General features: G+C 44.0%; 1 protein-coding gene across 3 annotated transcripts in view; it reads right to left on the bottom strand.

The window, feature by feature from the left end:
• LOC145417504 (WD repeat-containing protein 37-like) overlaps positions 1-22,741 on the bottom strand; it is a 390,073-nt gene that overhangs the window by 269,362 nt on the left and 97,970 nt on the right. For all 3 annotated transcript variants that reach the window (XM_080286217.1, XM_080286214.1, XM_080286212.1), the window contains exon 4: positions 15,396-15,515. In XM_080286217.1, coding sequence (XP_080142343.1) covers positions 15,396-15,515 — 120 coding nt within the window. The remainder of the gene's footprint in view (positions 1-15,395; positions 15,516-22,741) is intronic.

The raw sequence follows: 22,741 nt of genomic DNA on the forward strand, positions 1-22,741 counted from the left end.
CTTAATACATTTATAGCTTAAACCTCTTTGAGGGGGTGGACTGACATGAGATCAAGGCCGGCAAGTGTAACATGAATCGAGTTTACTCCCATCACAGATTTCAACAGGTTGACAAGTTTGTGGAGGTATATGTGATCATGTCACAAACATTATTAATCAAACTTCCTTGCCCACTCCATGTTAAGAAATCCATGCACAGAATAGCCTTTATTACCCTGGCCTACTTCTGTAAAACAGAAATTTATCAGCTGTGCAGACAGCAGCCTGTCATTATTACCAAACTTCTGTATCATGAAACTTTGTTCTGCAAAAAGAAGCCTAGTACAAGTACACCCACTAAAAGAATTGTCAGCACTCTTTCAGCATGATACAATTTGACACTGCAAATGAGAGATCAGAAAATAAACTCCAGAGTTAGAGAGCCTGGTTGGTATCCTTGATCTATAGAGCCTTAGGTCCACAGGAATAGTGGCACTGGAGGCTTTGTAGCACCGCTTATTGAGCAATATGTTTGCTCATTATCACTGCCTTTTACGTTACTTAGAGAGATTGAGTATCAACACAGTTTTCATAAAAATTATACACAAGGACATTCATGTGTTATGCACAGAATAAATCACTGCCTGAGATGTACAGTAAACCTTTCGTAAGCCGAACTCTAGGGTAGTTCGACTTACCCAATTTTCCAACTAACTGGAAATAATTGCAAAAAAGATCTACATAACCCCCTGAATAGCTGCATATTATATGTGATTACTTGTTTATTAACACTAAACTAAAAAAGTATTTATAAAGCAATAAGTATAAAAAATAAAAACAATTTGGTGCACATCACAGTCTAGGCTAGGACAGGAGGTTGCATAGATGGAGGTGCAACAGTCACTTACTGTAATTACATAAAGTTCTCCACTATTTACTTTTTTATACAATCAATTAAACTAAAATGCAACACTTGGAAAATAATAAATTAAAATGTCACACGTGGAATATAAGAAAATAAAATGTAACCCTTTGAATAAACACTACCGGTAAGTCACATCTGGGTCGGAGTTTGACTAACCGGAAATATCGTCTTCTGTAAAGTCGACTTCTTAAGGTTTTACTGCATTATATATATATATATATATATATATATATATATATATAAATATATTTTTATGTAAAGAAGAAGGAACCAAAGGCAACGAGCCCACAAAATTGTTCCTTCCAAGAGAAAAACAAAATACAAGACAGAGCCAAATTCAAGATCTGATCATTTTGAGATGCCTGGACACACTGCGTTTGAAAGACTGGAGATCACAGGATGCAGCAAATACAGACAGAGGGAGACAGTTCCAGAGTTGACCTGTTGCATAAATGAAGGACTGGGAGTAACGGTTAACTCTTGCATTAGAGAGTTGGACAGAAAAGGGATGAGAGTTTGCTGCTAGACGGGTGCTACGTGCCTGTCATAGAGGTGGAGGAATGCAAGCAGACAGCTCAGAGGAACAGTGACCATTGAAGTAGCAATAGAAAAGAGATGAAGATGCAACAATGCGGCGAAGAGACAGAGGTTGAAGGGAGTCAGTAAGAGGAGGAGAGTTAATGAGGCAAAAAGCCTTTGACACCACCCTATTGAGAAGAGCTGTACGTGGGGAGCCTCCCCACACGAGAGTTCTACTCCACATAGGGGCAGATAAAACCCCTGTATAGAGTCAACAATTGCAGGGGTAAAGAGGGATTGGAGTCGGCTTAGCACACCCACTCTCTTAGAAGCAGATTTTACAAGAGATGTAATATAATCTTTCCAAGGTAAGTCCCGTGTAAATGAAACCCCAAGCATGTTCAAGGATGATGCAGGATTAAGCTGAATATTATTAAACATTAGTGGGTATACCTGTGGAAGATTTTGTCGGGTAGATAGATGCAAAAACTGAGTCTTTGATGCATTAAAAACAACCAGATTATTTTTACCCCTGTTAGAGATACAAGCCAAGTCAGACATTAGGTGTGCCATAGCCTCATCCCTTTTTTCTTCAAGTAACTGCTGAGATGGATGTTGCGGGAATCAAATGGAAAGGTGAAGGGTGGAGTCATTAGCGTATGAGTGGATAGGGTTAGATGTACAGCTTAGAAGGTCGTTGATGAATAAAAGGAAGAGAGTTGGTGAGAGAACAGAGCCCTAAGGAACACCACTGTTAACAGATCTAGGAGAAGAACGATGGCCGTCTACAACAGCGGCTATAGAACGACCCGAAAGGAAGCTAGAGATGAAGGCACAGATAGAAGGATAGAAACAGTAAGAGGGCAGTTTGGAAATTAAAGATTTATGGCAGACTCGATCGAAAGCCTTTGAGATGTCAAGTGCAATGGCAAAGCTTTCACCAAAGTCCCGAAAGCAGGATGACCAGGAGTCTGAAAGGTAGGTGAGAAGATCACCTGTTGAGCGTCCCTGACGGAGCCCATACTGATGATCAGAAAGAAGTTTGTGATAGGAAAGATGCTTTAAAATTTTTCTATTAAGAACAGACTTGAAAACTTTTGAGACACAAGATGTTAAAGCAATTGGACGATAGTTAGAGGGTTGGGAATGATCACCCTTCTTTGGGACTGGCTGAATGAGAGCAAACTTCCAGCAAGAAGGAAAGGTAGTAGTTGACAGACAAAGGCGAAAGAGTTTGCCTAGGCAGGGTGTAAGCACAGAAGCACAGTTCTTGAGAACAACAGGAGGGACTCCATCAGGCCCATATGCCTTATTAGTATTGAGGCCTGTGAGGGCAGAAAATACATCACCTGAAGAAATTTTAATGTCAGCCATGAGGAAGTCAGAGGGGGGAAGGGATGGAGGAACAGCACCAGAAACATCTAAGGTGGAATTGGAGGAGAAAGTCTGAGCGAAGAGATCTGCTTTATCAGTAGAAGAAATAGCTACACTGCCATCAGAGTAGAAAAGAGGAGGGAAGGATGGTGAGGTAAAGTTGTTAGAAAGGTTTTTGGCAAGGTGCCAGAAGGAGAGGGAAGAATTCAAGTTTGAGAGCTGAGAGCATTTAGTAAGGATGAAATTATTTTTAGCAGAGCGAACAATAGACTCAGCACAATTCCGGGCAGAAACGTATAAAAGATGTGATTCAGGGGTGGGTTGGCTCCGGTACCTTTTATAGGTCCTCTCCCTGTTGTGGACAGCATTACAAGTGTGATTAAACCAAGGCTTTCGTGCATTAGTCAAAGGATATGAGAAAGGAATGTATGCTTCCATGCCCAAGAGAATAACCTCCGCAATGCGCAAGGTACACCCAGATGGCTCCCGGTCATGGAAGCAATAATCATTCCAGGGAAAATCAAAGAAGTACTGCCTGAGGGCCTCCCAATCCGTAGCTCCAAAGTGCCACAGTCAACGTTTCTTTGGAGGGTCCGTAGGCCGTACCGGAGCGATAGGACAGGTTAAGGTGATAAGGTTGTGATCGGAGGAGCCCAATGGAGAGAAAAGATTAACAGAGTAAGCAGAAGGATTAATTGTAAGGAAGAGGTCAGGTATGTTGGAGCTCTCTCCAAGGCAGTCAGGGATATGGGTAGGGTGCTGTAAAAGCTGCTCTAGGTCATTAAGGACAGAAAAGGTGTAGGCTTGTTCACCAGGTGGATCAGTGAAAGGAGAGGAGAGCCAAAGGTGGTGGTGAACATTGAAATCTCCTGGAACGAAGATTTCAGAGAAAGGAGAAATGGATAGAATGTGTTCCATCGTAGAAGTAAGATAGTCAAAAAAATTTTGATAGTCAGTAGAATTAGGATATATTTAGTCAGAGAATGACAGGAAAGTTGAAGCCAGAGTGTAGAGAATTCAGAAGAATTGAGTTCAGGAACACGAGAGCAAGATAAGTTGCTGCGTATATATACACAACAGCCACCTTTGGCTTTGAAATGAGTATAGAGAAAGTAAGAGGATACAGAAAAGGGTCTGCTGTCAGTTGCCTCAGACAGCTGAGTTTTACAATAGAGTGTTATATGAGGTGAAGTGTTCAGTATTCTTGTGTGGAGGGGAGGTGTGTGTGTGTGTGTGTGTGTAGTAGTGAATCATGGAGGGGGAGAGTGGAGGAGAAGATATGGACACCGGCCACCAGGGCGGGAAAAGACACCACCATATGTCAACCTCGAGTGAGGAAAAGTCATCGGGATCGACTGAGAAGGCCAGGAAAACGTTGCCACAGTCCAAATCCGTCACTGAAGGTGGACAAGCTCCAGAGGATGGTGTGGCAGTGCAGACAACGGTGACGTACATAATGCGGACCCAGGACTGATCCAGAGTGTTTTGTCACCCACAGAGGGTGACAGATGCCCTCAATGCATCTTCCTTTGCCAAATACATTGTGGAGGGATCCACCAAGCTGCTGGGGGATGGATTGTGCATATCCTTTGCAATCCTTTCAGCCAACCTGACCAAGCTCCAGCAACAGCCCAAGGAAATGGTGAACTTGGGACCTTGGGCTGTGGTGTGCGGGCGCGCCAGCTATGAACCCGGAGGTGCAGTAAAAGTGGGCAAGATCGGGCCGATTTCCCCAGAACTGGACGTCTCAGTGATAGCAGAGAGGCTGCGCCCTGCAGACAACCAGGCCTCTCAGCTCTTGGAGGTTGCCAGGATTCCAGTTCACTTTCCGGCCCCAAGTGTTTCCAGCCAGTCTCAGTGGATAAGACACGTCTATCATGGCCCCCTTCCCTCCAGGGTCTTCTTTGGGTCTTTGTCTTTTCTGGTTGGTGAGTACACCCGCCCTGTATTACGCTGCCATAATTGTCATATGTTTGGTCATACCTGACTTACTTGTAGAAACAAGATTAGGTGCTCCAAGCGTAGTGGTTACCACCCGTTTAGGGCAGGTCCAGAGGACAGCCAGAAATGCACCAGAGACCCCAGGTGTTTTATTTGTGGGAGTGATGAACACAGGGTGGTGTCCAAGGTCTTCCCCATCTACAGGAAGGCCAGCGATATATACCTGACCATGAGGAAGACAGATGCCAGCTCAGCAAAGATCAACAAGTGCCTTCGTGAACTACACACTGTGTCCCGTAGCCCCCCCGACTCCCCGTGGGTCGGGTCAACTGACACCTTCCCAGGCTCACCGCAGTGCCCTCGTTCAGCAAGGTAAGACTTATGCCAACCGTGTATCCTCAAACCGCTATGCAGTCCTTGCTGATGATGTTCAGGAGGAGGACCTAGGATCGACTGATGTATTGGGAGTCTCCACCCTCCCCACGTCGGACGCAGAGGTCATCATCCATGCAGATACAACTGCGAATAAGGCACCATCACGCCCTCACAATGCTTTTCACGACCGTCGCCGCACTGCCAGCCCTCAAGCCCAGGGGGTACCTCCACAGGATCTGGATATGGCAGCCCTTAGGAACGATGGTACCTCCCGACAGTGCACCTCTGGCCCTACCCCTGCCCCGCCTTTGTTGGGCCAAAGGAGACTTCACCCTACTCATCCAGGACACCAACGAAATTCAGAGGCTCTGTCTTCCAATGATGGGGGTCCAGGTTCTGGGAACTCTTTATAATGCTTCTCACCGAGGCACTGGCATTACATCGACAGGGGAAGTCCTTCATGGAAATCTGCTCCCTCCTTTGGCCGCAGCTATTGTCCCTGATACTATCAGCATCACGGGGGGTACAGGTGGCTTAAGAATCCTACTGTGGAATTCTCATTCACTAGTCCACAAGTTACAGGATTTTAAAATTTTAGTGGCTGAAAGGGGACCAAATGTGGTGGGGGTGTGTGAGACCTGGCTACAACCCCGCATCCACCTCACCTTGGGGGGTTCATAGTCTATAGGTCAGACTATGAACCCCCCACACCTCCCAGAGTGTGAGTTTGCCTCTAACCCAATATCCCAGTGGCCTGATGGAAGTCTTGGCGGTAAGAGTGGCTCTTAGATCTGGTTGGGCATCAGTGCTACTATGTTACAACCCATGTCAGGATGTGTCCCGGGAGGAATTAGTACATTACTTTCACCAGCTGCCGGCCCCTGCCTTCATCATGGGGGATTTTAACGCCCATCATCACCTCTGGGATCCTTCATTAGTCATCAATAATGTATCGAGATCGTCTCTTTTTCAGGCACTCTTAGACTCTCCACGCATCAGCCTTCTCACACCTCCTGGCCTGTACACCCAATATGACCCCCATTCCGGATGACCATCAGTCTTGGACCTCTGCCTTGGAGATGCAGCCTTTCAGTGTTCAGCTGTAGAGGTGGGTCCCTATATGGGCAGCGACCATCTACCAGTCTTCTATGATTATCCGGGCCTTTCCACACTGCAGTCAGGAGTGTGTCGCCCCAGATATTTTTTTTTTTTCTTTTTTTTTTGCAAGGAAGAAGGAACCAAAGGCCATGAGCCCGCAGTAACAGTTCCCTCCAAGAGAAAAACAAAATACAAGAGAGAGCCAAATTCAAGATCCGATCATTTTGAGATGCCTGGACACACTGCGTTTGAAAGACTGGAGATCACAGGCAGCAGGAAATACAGACAGAGGGAGACAGTTCCAGAGCTGACCTGTTGCATAAATGAAAGACTGGGAGTAACGGTTAACTCTTGCATTACAGAGTTGGACAGAAAAGGGATGAGACTTTGCTGCCAGACGGGCGCAACGCCCCCGTCTTAGAGGTGGAGGAATGCAAGCAGACAGTTCAGAGGAGCAGTGACCATTAAACTAGCGATAGAAAAGAGATAAAGATGCAACAGTGCAGCGAAGAGACAGAGGTTGAAGGGAGTCAGTAAGAGGAGAGTTAATGAGACGAAAAGCCTTTGACTCCACCCTATTGAGAAGAGCTGTACGTGGGGAGCCTCCCCACACATGAGAGTTGTACTCCACACAGGGGCGGATAAAACCCCTGTATAGAGTCAACAACTGAGCAGGGGTAAAGAAAGAGCGGAGTCGGCTTAGCACACCCACTCTCTTAGAAGCAGATTTTACAAGAGATGTAATATGATCTTTCCAAGATAAGTCCCGAGTAAATGAAACCCCAAGCATGTTCAAGGATGATGCAGGATTAAGCTGAATATTATTAAACATTAGAGGGTATACCTGTGGAAGATTTTGTCGGGTTGATAGGTGTAAGAACTGAGTCTTAGATGCATTAAAAACAACCATATTATTTTTACCCCAGTCAGAGATATGAGCCAAGTCAGACATTAGGTGTGCCATAGCCTCATCCCTTGTTTGTTGAAGTAACTGTTGAGATGGGCGTTGCGGGAACCGAATGGAAAGGTGTAGGGTGGAGTCATCAGCGTATGAGTGGATAGGGTTAGATGTACAGCTTAGAAGATCATTGATGAATAAAAGGAAGAGAGTTGGTGATAGGGCAGAGCCCTGAGGAACACCACTGTTGATAGATCTAGGAAAAGAACGATGGCCGTCTACAACAGCGGCTATAGAACGACTAGAAAGGAAGCTAGTGATGAAGGCACAGATAGAAGGATAGAAACCGTAGGAGGGCAGTTTGGAAATTAAAGATTTATGCCAGACTCGATCGAAAGCCTTTGAGATGTCAAGTGCAATGGCAAAGCTTTCGCCAAAGTCCCGAAAGGAGGATGACCAATAGTCTGAAAGGTAAGTGAGAAGATCGCCAGTGGAGCGTCCCTGACGGAGCCCATACTGACGATCGGAAAGAAGGTTGTGATAGGAAAGATGCTTTAAAATTTTTCTATTGAGAATTGACTCAAAAACTTTTGAAATACAGGACATTAAAGCAATTGGACGATAGTTGAAGGGTTGGGAGTGGTTACCCTTCTTTGGGACTGGCTGAATGAGAGCAAACTTCCAGCAAGAAAGAAAGGTACAAGTTGACAGACAAAGGCGAAAGAGTTTGCCTAGGCAGGATGTAAACACAGAAGCATAGTTCTGGAGAACAACAGGAGGGACCCCATCAGGCCCATATGCCTTGTTAGTACTGAGGCCAGTGATGACAGAAAATACATCAACTGAAGAAATTTTAATGTCGATTACCGTGGTAAAGGTATGCCTCGTGGTGACTGACTTCCACAAAACAAGAAATTAATATAATAATTCATTCATTCATTCATTGCCAGACGCCATGTATCCCAAACGGGGTGGCCAAGGGCTTAGAGTTAATTGTTTTACAGGGAGGGGCACTAATCCTCCACCAACCCCACTTGACACATAGGGAGAACGTTAATAATAAAAAAAATAATGCACACCCCACACTCACTTATAAAGTGTCTCAGTAGACACCAGAGATGGAAAAATTCTTTTGATTTGACTGTGGTAGTAATTAAGAATAAACTGAAGTGATAATAAACGATGTATGAGTAAACTAAAAGGATGAGAAACATGATAAGAAGTATCATATTCACAAGAACAGAAGCTGATGGTTAGGAATGGTTAACTGCGAGAATTTTATATTCACAAACAAAATACATTGACATCGATGCTGACTTATAATGTTAGTTAGGAGAAATGTGAGAGAAAAGGGTTGTCTGATTCACAACTGAGAGTAGCAGAACTGATGTAAACATTGCTGATCCAGCCTTTTGGAGGTTTATTATTTGGAAATTAGGGAGAAAAAGTCAGTGTAAACTTGTGGATCTGGAACCACATGGTATTTTTCCCCATTTATTAATTTATTTGGTTATTGAGGACTTCTGTCACTGCAGTAGTTTGGCAGATCAACCAACCACTATCAAGGAGGTTTGACTGTACGGTAAACTCTTAACTATCCAGCTTAATTCAGCCAATCCCGACTGGATACTGCAGAAGGCAAGATAATGCACAGAACCCCCAATCAGCTATCCATTCGGCAACAAGCCAGATGTGTTACTATCCGTCTCGATCCTCTATCCTGAAAACTTTCCTACAATATTACCGATGAGTAAAAGATGACAATTAACCCCTAAAGTCTGAATTGCATCCACTGATGCGATTTGAGTTTTATGCCAAAATGCCTAATCGCATCAACTGAGCGGGGCCTAAAAAAAACTGCGGATGCTTCCTCCGCCCCAATTATGACGTACATGGCTTCAGGCCAATGAGAACTTACCCCTGAGGTGGCGTGAGGGGGGGAATCGGACCAACCCGCGCGGTGGCCTCCCCCCCCCCCTTCTGAGCCACCTCCATGCCACCCTCTACCCCACTCCCTTACTCCCTCCTTGTTCCCCATCACCCTCCCACCCCTCCATGCACCTGCATCTCTCCTCCCACCACCACCCATGTCCCTTCCCACCCACTCTTGCCCCTCCTCCCACCTTGCTAGCTTTGTGTCCCCCCTTAACCCCACCCCATCCCTCCCTCCTTGTCCTTCACTACCCTCTCACCCCCTACAGACCCCTGAGAGGTATCAGGCTGCCAAGATGTTACAGAATACACTGAAGTGCTTTCTTTTCATGTGAAAAGTTGTTTATTTTTCCAACCCCCATACCTATAAGCCTACTCCCCACAGCCTACTTTATCTCCCCACAGCCTAGTAATCTCCCCACACCTACATACACCTGTTTTCAGGGCTTGTGTGACAAAACACTTTGAAGTGACCTGTACCCATACTATGTACACCTAAAATCTATATATATATATATATATATATATATATATATGTATATGTAACCAGTACCATTGATGAAATCAGCTGCTCGCTGTGAGGCACTATGGGGCTAGTCATCTAACAGATCACAGGTATAGAAGTTCTCTCTGGAATAAACCTCCATTATATGTCACCTCAGATCTTTGAAATAAACCTCAGTGGGGAGCACAGGGCCATTGAAACAATTTGGTGGCAGCTGACTTAAGCTAAGGTACAGATTGAACAACCATGGAGACATGACACATCCCTGTTTCAACCCAACTTTCAAAGAGAAAAATTCACTTAGTTCACCATCCACACGCACTGCAGCCTTCGCACCATCGTACATACTCTTCACAGCATTCAACAACGTCCCATCTACTCCATATATTCTTAACACTTTCCAAAATCCTTGTCTATCCACCCTGTCATATGCTTTCTCCAAATCCATGAAAGCCGCATACTACTTCTTTCCCTTCTCTAGAAACTTTTCCACTAAAGATCTAAGAATGAATATCTGATCTATACAACCTCTTCCCTTCCTAAAGCCTCCCTGTTCTTCTCCAACTAATTTCTCTGTTCTTTCTCTAACTCTGTCAATAAGTATCCTACCATACACTTTTCCTATTATACTAAGAAGACAGATGCCCCTATGATTACTACACACTTCTTTTTCCCCTTTTCCTTTGTACAAGGGAATAATTATACCTGACTTCCAATCCTCCGGGACTCTACCTTCCTACCAGGCCAATCTGCAGATCTTCCACATCCATTCTACTACTATCTCTCCCCCATCCATTCTACTACTATCTCTTCCCCATGCTTCAGCATTTCACCACACACTCCATCAATTCCTGGGGCTTTCCCCGATTTAACTTTCTTCATCGCTTCCACAACTTCTATCCTATTGATTTCTCCCTGTCTTCTCACCTCCCTCCTTCTCCCAGCCATTCCCCAGCCACTTATACTCGCATTACTTCCATCCTGTATATTCAACAATTCCTTAAAGTGTTCTCTCCATCTGCTCACTTTTTCTCCCTTCTCCACTAGTCATCTACCATTTTTATCTTTCACTCCCCTGCTAACTTCACTTCCACCCTGTCTTACTCTTTTCACCTCTTTCCAGAACATTTTCTTACAGTCCCTCCACTTTACACTCAAATTCCTTCCAAATTCCTCATCCATTCTCTTCTTACTATCTCTTACTAATCTTTTCACCTCTCTCTTTCTTTCTACATATAACTCTCTCTTCTGCCTCTCAACTTGTTCCACGCCCCTATTTCTCATCCATTCATTGTATGCTTTCTTCTTTTGTGCCACAGCCTGTCTCACCTCTTCAGTCCACCAAGCTGTTCCTTGCACCCCCCTCCGTCTTCTCTTCCTTCCACACACCACATCACATGCTGCACATATTTCTTCTGTAAATATCCTACAGACACCTTCCATGTCTCCCATCTGCTCCAATTCATATTTGCCCAATCGTTCCTCCACTTCTCTCTTATACTCTGCCTTTTTCTCATCCTCTTGTAACCTTTCCACTCTCCTTGCAACTACTCCTTCCTCTCGTCTTTCCCTTCTTCTATTCCCCCATCTGACTTGAATCCTAATTCTGGCCACCACCAAGTAGTGGTCAGAAAGTCCACTCCCCCAACCTCTATAAGCTCTTGCATCCATTACACATCTTCGCATCCTTTCATCCACACACACATAATCAATCATTGCCTTCCTTTCATTCAGTTCACCACCCACCTTCTCATCACTCGCCATGTATACCTGTGGATCATTTTATGCCTGAAGAGGGTATTGGCTATCACCAACCCCCTCCCAGCACAAATGTCCACTAACGCACTCCCATGTAATATACGATTTCCAGTCTTACAGGAAATCATTCATTCATCATTTAATCCTGTGTTGCCTCATGGGGAAAGAAGGAGCCCCATGCTAGAGAAGTTCGTCCTGACATTTAAGATGAGTGTGACCAGCCTCACTCATCCCCGAGTGGCATTACGTGAGCAATAAACTCGGTACATAATACAATCATACTGCAGTCACATAGTGTTGGCATCGATGGAGGGTAGACTTGCATGGATCCTCGCTATACAATAGTCACAGCACTAGGGCACAGAGCACTGAGGGGCAACAAGGTTAGTCACTGCATTACAGCAACGAGCGAGACATGGAAGGCCTCAGACTAAGTCACAGCACTAGGGTTTAGCCACCATGTGGGTCACAAGAGCAGAGTGCAGAGATACATCCTCACTGTATGGTGTCCATGGGAGAGACAGAGAGCGGCGGTGGGCTCGGTGCCCCAGGTGGGCAGCTCCCGCAAAGCACTGTTATTGGCTGGCACAGTGGGGTCCACCCGCATGCTGACTGGGTTCCGTGTCTGAGCCAGATGTTGCCTAATTTCGCCGGATATTGTTTTAATACAGCTGAGCAAAAAGTGCTGGATATTGCAATTTACTGTATTGGAACAAACTGGTATTTAAGCTTGACACCAACACGGATACTTGCATCTTTCTTAGAAGCCATAGCCAGGGTTAAATGCAAGTAAAATGAGATAAGAATAGCGAAAAACATAGGGATCACCACTAAGATACGCAGTGTAAGCAACCCAAGTGATCAGGCATTATACTTGACACTCTCTGTGGCTGTCTAGCAAACCAGTCTGGTGGAAGCAAGAGTCTGATGTGCCCTCTCATATTTTTGCATGGATTCAAAGAGGTGCCGGACCATCCAATGCTGGAAAATTGGTGTTGTACCTGTATTGCCATACTATTGTAATATAAATGGTGACGTCAATGAAAATATTTTTCGAGTACCCAAAGGACATATGCTTTATCAAATATTTAGTTTATCTGAAAGACAGCTGGGTAATGGTTGATCCCAAAGCTGAGTAATGGTAGATCCCATTTTTTAAACATGCTATTTGTAAATCCTTCCTCCCCATAATGCATTATGGCTGACAAACTTGACATAATCTGCTTCAGCTTGTGGTACAGGCATACCCCGGTTTAACAATCTAATTGGTTAAGTAAAACCCCATCGTTAAGTGGGGTATCATATATCGGGGTACTTTTCACGTGTATTTCAATGTGGAACATTTACCAGCCTTGGGTTTCCCCCCAAACCAAGTCCAAAACCCACCCACATGAGCCCAAAAACAGGTTTAAAGGCAATCTAAATGGCCTAACAGCTGTCAAGGAAGCTAACCCAAGCCTAACACTTGTAAATAACTCACTGAAAGCAAAAAATAAAGCCTGAAAATCATAAGGAATAGGTTAGAAAATATCAAACACCTCTCATCAATTACAGTACTTCTTGTAAGTCCATGTCCAGTCCTGGTCATCATCCTTGCTATCATCCCCGAGGCTAGGGGACATGTGGTGTTCCCCAACACTCAATCCTCCCCCACAAAGCCCTCAAACCCTATCAATCACACTACTCTGCACCCCCTCGAAAGTCACTGAACGACTGGTACTACAATTAGTCACACCTCACATTCCCCTAGACCAATAACAACATGGCTTCAGGCCACTACACTCCACAAACACCCTCCTTACAGACCTTACACAGAAGGTTTTCGATGGCATGAATTCAGTTAGGCCAAAACATAGAACACTCCTAGTCACACTAGACATCAGCAAAAGCTTTTGATGCCATCCTCCGCCACAATCTCACAAACAAAATACTCAACACAAACATGCACAATAACACAAAAAGATGGCTGGCAAACTACTTAGCAGGCAGATGTGAACACGTAACATTTGCCAGTCAGTCTTCTAACATCAGAAACTTCAAAAATGGCATCCCCCAAGGATCTATTTTGTCCCTTACACTCTTTAACCTATACATGCATGACATACCCACACCCCACACACCACAGATACACATAGCTTCCTATGCAGATGATAAAACACATACATGTATGCACCAAAATGCAAACACAGCTGCACACATCCTCCAACCTTACCTCAACACACTACACGAATGGTTCACCATAAACAGGCTCAAAATAGCCCCAGCTAAATCTACAGTGACGCGTCTCACAAACTAGATGGAAGAACACAGTCACATCCCACACCTCATTTTATGCTTCTTTTGTATTGATTTCAGTCTTTTATGTGCCTTATTGGTGTGATTTGGGTCTTAAATAGGTGCTACGCATGTCCAGAGGGAGTTGTATAGGTGTTTCTCTGAGTTAGGGTCCATAAGTACAAGTCCATAAGCTGGGGCCCAATATCCAGACAGGACCTCTATCTGGACCTGCCTATGGCTCTATTACATTGGATATTGGAGGGATTACTGTATATATATACATACATAGGTGCGGGCACTCACCATCCACTCACTCGATGTAGTGCTGCTCTCGGGTGTCTGCCCTTTCCTCTCCTCCATTCTTCTTTCCTTCCAACCTCTTCTGTGTTTCTTTCCTTCATTCTTTCCTCCTCCTTCTGCCTATGGGTGACTTTACACTCCCTCTTTTGTCTTTCATTCCTTCATTCTTTCCTCTTCCTTCTGCCTGTGGGTGACAAGACAAATGGTTTCCTGTGCACCAAGAAACCATTTACTATGCTGGGTGGTAACCATACAACCAAATTTTGGCGCCTGGTAGTTTAGTGAGTAATTACGGCGCTCCAATCGGATTGAGCAGGTGAGGTTTATATCCAAGGGATGGTTGGGATTTATTGCTCACGTAATGCCACTCAGGGATGAGTGAGGCTGGTCACTCTCATCTTAAATATCAGGACCAAATGCCTAGCCCCGAGCTCCTACGCTCCTCATGGGGCAATGTAGGATTGGATGATGAATGAATGAAATGAAATATTTAGGCTATACCGGTAAATACGGTATGTACATATATATATATATATATTCGTCCATAAATGTATATCTTCACATGTACATTTTGCCTGTGACTGGAATATCACTTCTTGAGTTTAATATGACAAATGTTGATTGTAAACCGATATTTCAAAATTCACGTGGTGGATGATTCAATCACGGACGCGCTACAAAGTCGCTGGACTGTCTCTCAATTGTCTTGCAACAGTCCTGCGAGAAAGTAGCAGAAACGTCTAGCAGCTGTCTCGCAACAGTCTCTAGACAATCCAGAGACGAAGTTGCCTTGTCTCCAGTGTGTCTCTGGACTGTCGCCCGTCTGTATCTGGATTATCTCGCACCAGTCGAGATACATAGTCGCTCGACCGTCTCTAGACTTTGTATCTCGGTGTGTACAAGGCTTTACTGTTCTTAGCCTATGGCTGATTGACAAATCTCCATAAATAATTTTTGCTGAGAATTTTTTATCGTTTTTCATGCACTTACCATTTCATCTGCCAATATACCTATTGCCTGACACCATTTTCTGGAGATGATTTAGTGCCTACAACAAAACCAGCTCCATTCCCTCCTACTATTCCAAGCCTCCTTCCCCAACATTCACCTATCCCTTTCCACCTAAGTCTTAGTCTTCCTGTTCTCATTTTCCCCTCAGTACTACTTGTAAGCATTCTCTTCATCAATCTCACCCATTATACTTTAACTTTTTTTTATTTCTGTTACTGTATTAGTCTCCTAAAACACTGCCTTATTCTTACATATTAAAATTATTTCTACCTACCTACCTACCTACTAGACTACCTTCATATGTTCTACTTTGTTAACCTGCACATTATGTTTTAGATAAGGTATACAGCCTCATACACTCTCATTCTCAAACTGGTATTTGGCATTCTTTAGAAAAATCTAATAAAACAATATTAGGCATTGTAACTCACATCTAACTGGATTCTTCTATCTAAGTTTGTAAGCACATAACCACACCAGAAACTGTACAGTATTGTACTTACATTTGCTCTTGATTCCACCCTTAGTAGAGGCAGCATCGGTCTCCTCAGGGCCACCAGTCCGCTCCCCAATCACGGACTCTCTCTCCAATCGCTCAGTCAGAGTCTCGACTTTTTCTTGTACTGAAATTCAATAATAATAATAATATTAATAATAATAAAGTAATCCCTCAATTATCCGATGTAACAGACCCAAAGGCATGTCTGGACATGGACGAAATCCAGATACGAAGCAATATCCTCTGCTATACCTACACCCCACCTACAGTATACCCGTCCTATATGTACAGGTACAGTACCCCTTATATTTGTGGCAGTGTTCTCCGGTCTTTCAACTGTATTTAGGCATCAAAATCATGTGGGAATATCCAATATAATGCTAGATACTAAGAAAACAATGCATAAACAAAAACAATCCACAATTACCCTACCTGTATGTACAGTATCCCTCCTGGCTGTGGCAGTGTTCTTCGGTCTTTCAGCTATCCAGACATCAAAACGCACATGGAAATATCCAATATAATGCTAGACACTAAGAAAAAATGCATAAAGAACAAAAGTCCACAAAAAAATAAATGAAGACGATGGTTGCAAAAAGAATTTTAACCTGCTCGGGAACCATAAGCTTTTAATATATTTCTGGGACACCAACAGAACCAAGAACCCAGCTATGGTTGTTTTCACGAACACAAAGAAAAACATTTCTACGGCGAAATATGCCCCCCAAAATTGGCTATATTGGTACAAATTGTATACCATAATCTTTGCTGGTGTTTATACTAAAAGATTAGCTAATGAAAACACAAAAATGATAAGTAAAAGTACAGAAATGCCGTGAATATAAACTTGTTCAAGAGTACAAAATAGCTTCAATTCCCAACATCCTAGCGCAAAATTTTGTCCACACTGTGCAAAAGCTAAGCATATGTCTAGATGCAGCATTCCACAAGCTTTCTTGTGATGTTTTTGGAATTTCGATATGAATAATAGTATTCAATTAAACTGCCTAAAACAAAAAGATCACTCCTGGCGTTGCAGGAGATAAGTCATGGGAGGCCAGGCAGGCAGTGCACTAAGCTGGGGTAGGAAACGGTGAGGGGATGGGGAGGGAGACATGCCTTGCGGCACTGATCGTGGAGGGGGAAGGAGAGGGGATGGAAAGTGAGGAGCGAGGGCTGCTGGGAGACTCTGATCATTTGGTAAGGAGGTGGACGGGCGTTTTTGCTCTATTAGTGGGTTTGGGTCTGTATTACTCACTCACAGTCGGTACGTCCCCAGTGAAGAGACAGACAGCCATTTTTGTTCAGCTTGTGGGTTAGGATCTGTATTACACGCACACGTCTGGTAGCATTGGAGTGATGCTGGCGGCAAGGGGACTTTGATCATTCGGTGAAGAGGTGGACAGCTATTTTTCCTCAGCTTGTGAGTTAGGGTCTGCATTACTCGAGCAGCGGCCAGAATGTTCCCAGTGATCTGGGCTGCCGGGGACCATGATCATTCAGTGAAAGAAGACAGCCATTACTGCTCAGCTGGAGAGTTGCAGTCTATTACTTGTGCATAGCCAGAGAGGCTGGCAGGCTGCCCTACTGATTTATTTAATTCACCGGTCGCCCAACTGGCCACGTTGAAAATCTTATGTTCAGGTAAAGACAAAGAGATTCAGATCCACAAATAAAAGTGCCAAGGCCTAACGTCCAGATATGAAGCATGTCTGGATACACAGTGTCCAGATACCTGAGTGATGCTGTATTATTAATAATAATAATAATAATAATAATAATAATAATAAATAAATATTCTATCTATCTATCTATCTATCTATTCCCAGACGCCTCAATCCCATTTGGGGTGGCCACAAACAAATTGCCTCCACGTCACCCTGTCCCCCGCCATTTCACTGCCCTGCTCCCAACTCACACCCCCCTCTCTCATATACTTCTCCGTCCCATCCCTCCATCTTATCCTCGGCCTCCCCCTCCCTCTTCCCCCCTCCACCTCACTCACATACACTCTCTTTGTCGGTCTTTCACCCTCCATCCTCTCCACATGGCCAAACCACTTCAGTGTGGTCCTCCTAACGCTTCCTATCACATCCACATCCACACCACAACGCTCCTTTATATCCTCATTCGTCAGCCTGTCTCTCCATGTGACTCCACAGGCTCCTCTTAAATAACTCATTTCCACTGCTCTCACTCTTGACTTGTGTCCTTCCAACAACGTCCAAGCTTCACTTCCATACGTTAGAGTTGGTATCACAATACTGTCAAGTAGTAACTTTTTCACTTCCATGCTCACTTTCCTGTTCCTTATCACTGCTTTCAAAGAACCAGCAACCTTTCTTCCCTGCTGTACCCTTTCAAGCACCTCACCCTCCAAACCTCCATCCTTACTCAACACACTACCCAAGTACTTAAACGTACTCACATTTTCCAATTCCTCACCGTCCAACCTCGCTGTACATTCACTGACTTCACCTCTCTCAAAGACCATCACTTACTCTTCCCTACATTCACCTTTAGATTCCATTTCTTACACACTCTCCAAAACTCATCCATCAAGCCTTGCAGCTCTCCTTCGTCTTCACTCAACAACACAGTACCATCTGCAAACAGCAGTACAGGGAGTTTCCAAACACTATCCTCTCTCACCAGGGCCACTCCAACATCCACTACCCTACCTTGTACCTCTTTTACTTCCCCATCCATGTACAGATTGAACAACCATGGAGACATGACACATCCCTGTTTCAACCCAACCTTCAAAGAGAAAAATTCACTTAGTTCACCATCCATACGCACTGCAGCCTTAGATCCATCATACATACTCTTCACAGCATTCAACAACTTCCCATCTACTCCATATATTCTTAATACTTTCCACAATCCTTGTCTATCCACCCTGTCATATGCTTTCTCCAAATCCATGAAAGCTGCATACAACTTCTTTCCCTTCTCTAGAAACTTTTCCACTAAAGATCTAAGAATGAATATCTAATCTACACAACCTCTTCCCTTCCTAAAGCCTCCCTGTTCTTCTCCAACTAATTCCTCTGTTCTTTTTCTAACTCTGTCAGTAAGTATCCTAACATACAATGGCAAATATTCTTTTCTCAAAAACACCAATTCTTCAAATGAATTCCCTAAAGATGAAAGCTAGGAAATAACAACATAACCACCAATTCATAAGTGGCATCATCACTCCTTTATGACTATGTTACATATCTGCAGCAACTCAAATTACTGATATCTGGCATGGTCCTAAAGGAGCATGTAGTGATGAAAAGGACTGATGCATCCAGGAAGAAAATATGGATGATGAACAATATAGGGAGCAAGCGATGCCTTCCATGGCAAGATGTATAGTGGTGGCCAAACAGGAAGCTGTTGACATAAATGTAAATGAGCAGTACAGAGTTCTCTAAAACAATATTTTGAGAGTTATTGAGTCAGTGTCTGGATGGACAAGGGGACCACTAAAACATAAGGTACTATGGTGGTGGGATAAGTAAAAGAGAAAAGACTTCCAGAAATGGAGAAGGAGTGGTAGCAGAGACGAATAATTTGATGCCAAGTTTATGGCCTGAGAGGAGGTATACAGGGCAAAACCTGCATTTCAGAGACTTTTAGTGAATAGTCTTAACAGAGCCAAGAGGAAGAATGTTGTGTTCGAAATGGCAAAACTGATGAAGAGAAAAATCAGGGATATTATGTGAGTAGCGTGTGAAGAATGATGAAGGAAAAGTAGTGGTGGACAGTGAGGATAGTAAAGATATTTGGAGAAAGCATAATAACCGGTTGGTGTCTGACTGGAACACGAAGGTTTAGAGTCAGTGGATCCAACGTTTGGCCTCTGGCCTTTGATTAATGCTACGACTGTTAGCAAGGCAATAGGCACAGTGTAGTTGGGGAAGGCAGCAGGTGTGTCTGGCATGACTACTGACATGTTTAAGACCTCTGGAGATATAGGAGTGGGTTTAGTTACTAATTTAGTAAATCTGATTATATGGGTTTAGTTACTAATTTTGTAAATTCAATTATATGTGTTGTTCCAGAAGTCTGGCTGAAGAGTGTAAATGTATGTAAGGGGAAGGGTGATGACCAGGAAAGAGGATATTACAGATGCAGAAAACTTTCAGACCACATAATAGAAGTAACAGAGACAGTCCTGGAAGGCATGATAAGGAAATGAGTGAATAATGATGTGATGCAGCTTGGGTTTGTGGCAGGCAAAGGGACAACTGATGCAATATTCATTGTCTGATAGCTTCAAGAAAAATAAACAGGAAAGAAAAGGAAGCTATACTCAGTTGTTTTGGTAAAGGCCTTTGTGAAAGAGTTCCAAGGGATTTGGTGAAGTGCGCAAAGAAAAAGCCTGGGACTCAGAAGTGGCTGGTTTGAGTAGCTATGTCAATGTATGGGGGTGATAGCATCCAGGTGAGAGTGAATGGTGATTTCATTTTCATTTCTGAAAGCTCCAACATGCTTGCGCACGTAAGCCTTGGTCAACTAATGACGGTTCTCCATCCTGCTTGATCTCTGGCAGCTTCCCTATTTAGTCCCATATCCCTGAGGTCACACTCAGTGACCTCATCCGAGGTCTTTCTCAGTCTACCACTCACTACTCTACCCCCAACATTAACACTTCTCACTTTCTGCATCCAATTGTCATCCCCTATCCTCTCCACATGCCCAAACCATCTCAATCTACCTCTTCTCATCACAACACCAATGCACTCCAGTCCCATTATACCTCTCAACTCTTCAATCATAAACCTAGCCCCCACATGCCTTGCACTCAGGGACGCACTACACATCCACCTAATCATTGCCATTTCTGTACGTTCGAACCTGCGAATATCCTCTTCATTTACTTCCCACATCTCACTACCATACGGCATTAGGCTCCTAGCACATGCCGCATACAAAGATCCCTTAGCACAGAGGGAGAGACCTCTCAATGTCAGGAGAGTCAACAACTCCCTGAACTTCTTCCAACCACTCCTCACTCTTCCCACAGAGCTAGCTCCTGCCCCACCTCCAACACATAACATGGCTTCCATACAACAAAACTCTTCCACACACTCAAGAGACTCACCAGCAAGTTCATTCCTTTAACGTCTGCCCATATCCACATGCTCTCCTCGACACATCGCACACATGAAATCAGCATTACCTCACAGTTCAACTCTAATACGACTACCGTACATCTCTTATGCACCCACTTATCACAAACACTGAACGACATGGAATTACTTGCCAGGCCCTTGTGACAAATCTCACATGGCCACTCTCCCTCATCTTTGATAGTACCACCACCAACCTCAGATATAATCATTTTTGTTTTATCTGCATTTACTCTTAAGACCTTGTGCCCCATACCATCTCTTCACTTCCTAGATCTTTCCTCCACTTCCCTTTCATTCTCTGCAACCAACACCAAATCATCAGCATACAACATCTCCTACAGGAGTCCATTTCTGAAGACGTAAGAGGGGCTCGAGGACCATGATAAACAGCAAGGACTTCAAGACTGACCTCTGATGCACACCAACATTCACGGAAAACTCATCACTCAAATCTCCTTTCACCTTTGTGTAAGAGTGAACACCCACATACATGGCCATAACCACCTTAACAAGCCACTCCTCAATCCCAAGCTTTCTCATTGACAACTTCACCACCTCTCTAAAGACTCAGTCAAAGACCTTCTCCAAATCAACAAAAAACAAAGTACAATTCCCTTTTCTTTCCTATACATTCTTCTTGAAGCTGTCAAACAAAGAATATAACATCAGAGGTCCCTCTGCCTGGCATAAACCCAAACTGCATCTCATCAATATTCACTCTTCCTCTATCATACCTTCTAGAACTCTCTCCATCACCTTCCTAATCTGGTTTAAAAGCTTTATGTCTCTATAATTTCCTCTTTCCAGGGCATCAATCTTCCCTGTGTACACATTTACAATTACACTCTTCAGCCAATCATCTGGGACAACACACTCATATATAACTGTATTTATCAGGTCAGTGACTAACCTCACTCCTATATCTCCTGAGGCTTTCAACATTTCAGTAGTCAACCAGACACACCTACTGCCTTCCCCACTTGCATCCTGCCTATTGCCCTGCTCAGAGTAGCAGCATCAATCAAAGGCCAAGGGCCAAACACTGGATCTGCTGGCTCCAAACTTTCCTTTTCCCACTCAATTCAACAACTGGCTGTAATGCTCTTTCCATGTGTTTTTAATACCCCCACTGTTTACCAAAATCCTACCTTCATCATTCTTCACACACTGCTCACCTACGATATCCATATTCTCCCTCTTCATCTGATCTGCCACCTTAAAAACCATATTCTTCCTTTCCACACGATTAAGGTTATCAAGCAAAAAAGTCACTGTGACTCAGACTTCATCCTGTAAACCTTTTTATGGCCCTATGCTTGGCGGCCAAGTATTCCTCTTTGTTACCACCCTTCTTCCATTCCCGGAAAAGCCTTCTCCTTAACTGCAGCTTCTACACCCTCATCCACACCACCAAGTCACTTTATGTCTTGATGGCCTCTTGTCCATCCATATACTGAATCAGTAACTCTCAAGAGGTTGGTCTTAAGGGCTATGTACTGTTCATTAACACTTCCATCAATGTCTCCCTGTTCAGCCACCACTCTCCTCATCTCGCTATAGAAGGCATCCCTTGCTGCTTGGTTTTTCAACTTCCATATTTCGTCCAAAGTGCACAGGTCCTCTACTTCATCGCCCTTTCCTTAAGCATCATGTCACATATCAACAACTTGTGTTGCTGCATACACTCCTCACTCCGTATAACTTTAACATCCCTCGCATACCTCCTATCAGCCCTCCTGACCAGAAAATAGTCTATCTGGCTGCTATTTCCCTGAGACTCGTAAGTAATCAACCTAATCTCTCTTTTCTTAAAATGTGTGTGGCACACAGTCATGTTCATTGCCACCCCAAACTCGAGTATCCTTTCCCCTTCCTCATTTCTTGTACCATATGCCAATCCCCCATGTACTCCTTCATATCCTTGAGCTACTTCACCTACAGCTACCACAAATTGATTTAGGACCTCCCCCACAAAGTATTAAAAACACAGAAATCATAGTACAGGGAATAATCATACCTGACTTCCAATCCTCCGGGACTCTACCTTCCTCCCAGGCCAATCTGCACATCTTCCACATCCATTCTACTACTATCTCTCCCCCATGCTCCAGCATTTCACCACACACTCCAATTCCTGGGGCTTTCCCCAATTTGACTTTCTTCATTGCTTCCACAACTCCTACTGATTTCTTCCTGTCTTCTCACCTCCCTCCTTCACCCA

Source organism: Coenobita brevimanus, chromosome 14 (assembly GCF_032717465.1).
Source record: "Coenobita brevimanus isolate Jiangsu-jjx chromosome 14, ASM3271746v2, whole genome shotgun sequence".
Classification (NCBI taxonomy): domain Eukaryota; kingdom Metazoa; phylum Arthropoda; class Malacostraca; order Decapoda; family Coenobitidae; genus Coenobita; species Coenobita brevimanus.